At 50.5% G+C, this 3,776-nt stretch overlaps 2 protein-coding genes across 2 annotated transcripts in view; both read left to right on the top strand.

Annotated features, from left to right (window-relative positions):
• chmp1a (charged multivesicular body protein 1A) overlaps positions 1–363 on the top strand; it is a 5,554-nt gene extending 5,191 nt beyond the window's left edge. Inside the window, exon 7 of the mRNA XM_084094943.1 lies at positions 1–363. This exon is cut by the window's left edge and continues 393 nt beyond it. The gene's annotated coding sequence lies outside the window, so the exon portion shown is untranslated.
• Positions 364–1,434: 1,071 nt separating this feature from the next.
• slc10a3 (solute carrier family 10 member 3) lies at positions 1,435–3,422 on the top strand. Its single transcript, XM_084094939.1, has one exon. It carries the CDS (start codon positions 1,789–1,791, stop codon positions 3,151–3,153), a length of 1,365 nt encoding a protein of 454 aa, XP_083951065.1. The 5' UTR covers positions 1,435–1,788; the 3' UTR covers positions 3,154–3,422.
• Positions 3,423–3,776: the final 354 nt, after the last annotated feature.

The raw sequence follows: 3,776 nt of genomic DNA, 5'->3' as shown, positions 1-3,776 counted from the left end.
CACCTGTCTGTAAGTCGCGGTGTGTTTCTTCTGGGTTATTTCTGTTTCTCATCATGTCAGTAAAGGCGTCGTGTATCAGAACTGGATGTTATTCGGCATGTTCCAGTGCCGTCGGTGAATAACATCCGCCCAATCCTGATGGGAGACTCCCTCTGACCCGGATGAGTCCGATCACGGTCCCGAGGGATGAGCTGGGTCTGTCAGAGGAAGATATGACATGAAGAGCGTTTCACTCCTGTAGTTATTCATGCGGTGGATCTGCCAGGAGTGTGTTATCCAGTTCACACACACGCTTTATTACCCTTACTGTATGTTTCAGTGAATGCAAATGCATAATAAACTTTCTGATCTTTCTTGTCTGAATGTTTGTGTGTGTTTCAGGATTATTTGACGAACACAGAGTTTTAAAGAACGGTATTTTTGTAACGACTGTCACTTTTGATTGACGTGTCCTTGCTGGATAAAAGTATTGATTTATTTGAGCCCAATCTTTTCAACGGCAGTGTATATAATCTGTTCTACACACAGATCGGACTTAAAATCAAATGTATCTTCAGTGTTTCAGAATGAATAATCAGGTATAATTATGCAGTGACGTGTTGATTACAGACAGGTGGCGTCATTTCCACCTCTAAGATAATTAGAAATAGCGATAATGACAATAATGATGTGGTTACACAATACTATGACACATGAGTGTTGGAAGAGTTCAGTAACATGTACAAATTAAATAATCAGCCCAAATAATCCATGCAATTAGTATTTCTGTAGTATTCAGGAGTCTCGGCACACTTTTACAACCCCAGGAGATTTAATATATGCTAGCATTCCGGCTTGTTTGTGAGGTTAGTCCGCGGTCGGCTTCCGTAGGCTCACGAGCCGGGGTGTTTCCGTGTTTCCCGAGGAGTTTTACTGGGAGGAGAAGACTTTCCCAGTTTCCCTGGTTTATTCCTGCAGGAGGCGCTACTCTGCTCAGAAACCCCACTCCTCAACTCAGTCTTATTCACGTGAGCTAGGGCATTTATTCTTCACCGGATGCATTTGTGTTATGAAACTATAATTGTTTAAAAGTGCCCTTTTCAAGGACTGGTACCTGATCCATAAATGCAAATCCGCTTCTGCAGTCTCTCTGAAATAATCAAACAAAACGCCTCGAAATGTAATCACAAGCCACTGTGATTGGTCCATCCTCGCAGCGTTGAATAAACAAACGCATGTCACGTGACCAACGCCGCATCTGAGCCGTTTCATCTACGGTCTGGATAATATTTTATACTTGAATAGTGACGTTAACAAACGATAATAGACGTTGGATTTGATATACGAAGTGAAGAGTAAAAACATTAAAATTATTGCGTAAACTCTTCGTAAATGACTAATCAGAGAAGGCTCCGCGCCACTAAACCCCGCCCACTTTCGAGCCGTTTGTCGCTCTTCCGCTAAACGCCTTTTTCTGAAGGGAGTCGCCCGTAGTAACCGCTCGAGCTGATCAGACCGGATTCACCAGCAGAGATGACGAGAGCAAAATAACGCCACAGAACAGTAAACATGACGAGATCATCCTCAGGATTGAGCAATAATAATCCCCAAACACGGAAATAACATCAGTCAGGCGCTCGTGCTGCAGTGAGTTCCGGTGTCAGCCGTCATGAGATGATTGTGAAGCGGAACTGTACGATCGTGACCAGATCTGTGAGGATTTAAAGATGTTGTCTGAGGAGAGATATTTACCGAGGATCATATGAGAGGCTTTCTGCGGTGTGTTTGGGTCTCGGTGATGGTGGAGACATGAAGACAGTGCTCGTGTTGAGCTGCCTGTTGTTAATCACTCAAGCAGAAGATCCAGATCAGGAGCAGAAACCGCTTCAGTACCTTCACATCGGAGACGGCTCCTCGCAGGAGTTCGAGTTTCCGCAGAACACGCGCGGCGTGATCGTGATCTCCAGCGGGTACCGCAGCTCCGGGGGACGGAAGGGTCGCGAGAGCCTGAAGCAGACGGTTCGGGTGAGGTCTCTGGACCCGGACGTGATCTCCGTGCTCAACGTGACGGACGGCGGGCGAGCGGGAGCCGCCAACAGCTACGTGATTAGCATCCGCTCCGGGGTTCCTGGAACGGCTCCGCTGCTCATTCAGCTGCTGGACCTGGACCGCGACTCAGCGCCGGTGCTCATCGAGGAGCGCAGCGATTACTCCATCAGGGTGGCGGCGGGCGATGACGACCCGGCGGCCCGGCTCCTGGAGTCCGGCGGGCTGTCGCACTTCTCGGAGAACCCCATCCTGTTTGCGCTACTGCCGCTCATCTTCGTCAACAAGTGCGCGTTCGGCTGCAAGGTGGAGGTGGAGATCCTGCTAGCGCTGCTGAAGAGGCCGGTGCCGCTGCTGCTAGGGGTCGTGGGACAGTTCCTCATCATGCCACTGTACGGGTACGGCCTGTCCCGGTTAGCCGCGCTCCCCAAAGCGCTGTCGCTAGGCCTGGTGATCACCTGCTCGGCGCCGGGCGGAGGCGGCGGGTACCTGTACAGCCTGCTGCTAGGCGGAGACGTCACTTTAGCCATTAGCATGACGCTCGTGTCCACCGTGGTCGCCACCGCTGCCATGCCGCTGTCCTCGGCGTTCTACGGCTGGCTGCTAGGCGTCCACGCCGCGCTCCACGTGCCCTTCGTCAAGATCCTCGGCACGCTGCTCTTCATCGCCATCCCCATCTCGCTGGGCATGCTAGTGAAGCTGCGTCTGCCCGCCGTCACCCGCGTGCTGCTCACGCTCATCCGCCCCTTCAGCTTCGTGCTAATCGTGGGCGGGATCTTCATGGCCTACCAGATGGGCTCGTCGATCCTGGCGCACGTGCGCGCGCCTGTTGTAGCGGCGGGCGTGACGGTGCCGGTGTTCGGGCTGCTGCTGGGGCTGGTGATGGCGCGGCTGGCGGGGCTAGCGGCACCGCAGCGCAGGACAGTTAGCATCGAGGTGGGCGTGCAGAACAGTCTCCTGGCGCTGGCCGTCATGCAGCTGTCGTTCCAGCGGGCGGAGGCGGACTACGCCTCGCAGGCGCCGTTCCTCGTAGCGCTCAGCAGCACGACGGAGATGCTCCTGCTAGTGCTAGCTCACGCCGCGCACCAACGCCTGTGCCTGACGCCCGCCTCGCGCACCCGCGCCTGACCGCCGGCTACGACTGCCACGCTCCACTGCCAGACGCGGCGCTCTACCAAAGGCCTTCTCCTTACTGTCAGCCTTTTCTAATCAGATTTTAATCTTACGTGCATTACGATGATGACAGTGTTTATGGAAGATAAACCAGATATTTTTCTAAGTAATTCTGCTGTTTGTTATTTTGTAATTCAGATGGTTTGTTTGTACCCTGTTTACAGAAGATGTTGCTGTTAATTGTTGATGCGCAATGATGATTAAATGCTTTTTGACAAGACGGGTATGAGTTATCTCCGACTCTCAGTCACTCCTGCTGTGGGATTCGCTTACACTTTATTTGCTAACACTTTATTTTACAGTGTCCTTGTTACGTTACATGTATTTACTATTGTAATAACAGTGAATTATGCATAATTACATGCAACTAACCCTCAACCAAACCCTAACCCTACCCTAACCCTATAGTAAGTACATGTAGATGCTTAATATTACTCAGTGCTTACATTTATAATTACACTGTAAAAATGACACCTTAAAACTAAGTGTAACCCTTTATCTTTATCTTAAGGTGTCCGTGTTACAGTTACAGTTAATTATGCATTTAAGTACTGAGTAATAATAATGAACTATTGTTA

This window comes from Abramis brama, assembly GCF_963993115.1.
Source record: "Abramis brama genome assembly, chromosome: 20".
Classification (NCBI taxonomy): Eukaryota; Metazoa; Chordata; class Actinopteri; order Cypriniformes; family Leuciscidae; genus Abramis; species Abramis brama.
The sequence above is the reverse complement of the archived record's forward strand: the minus strand, read 5'-3'. Positions and strand labels throughout refer to the sequence as shown.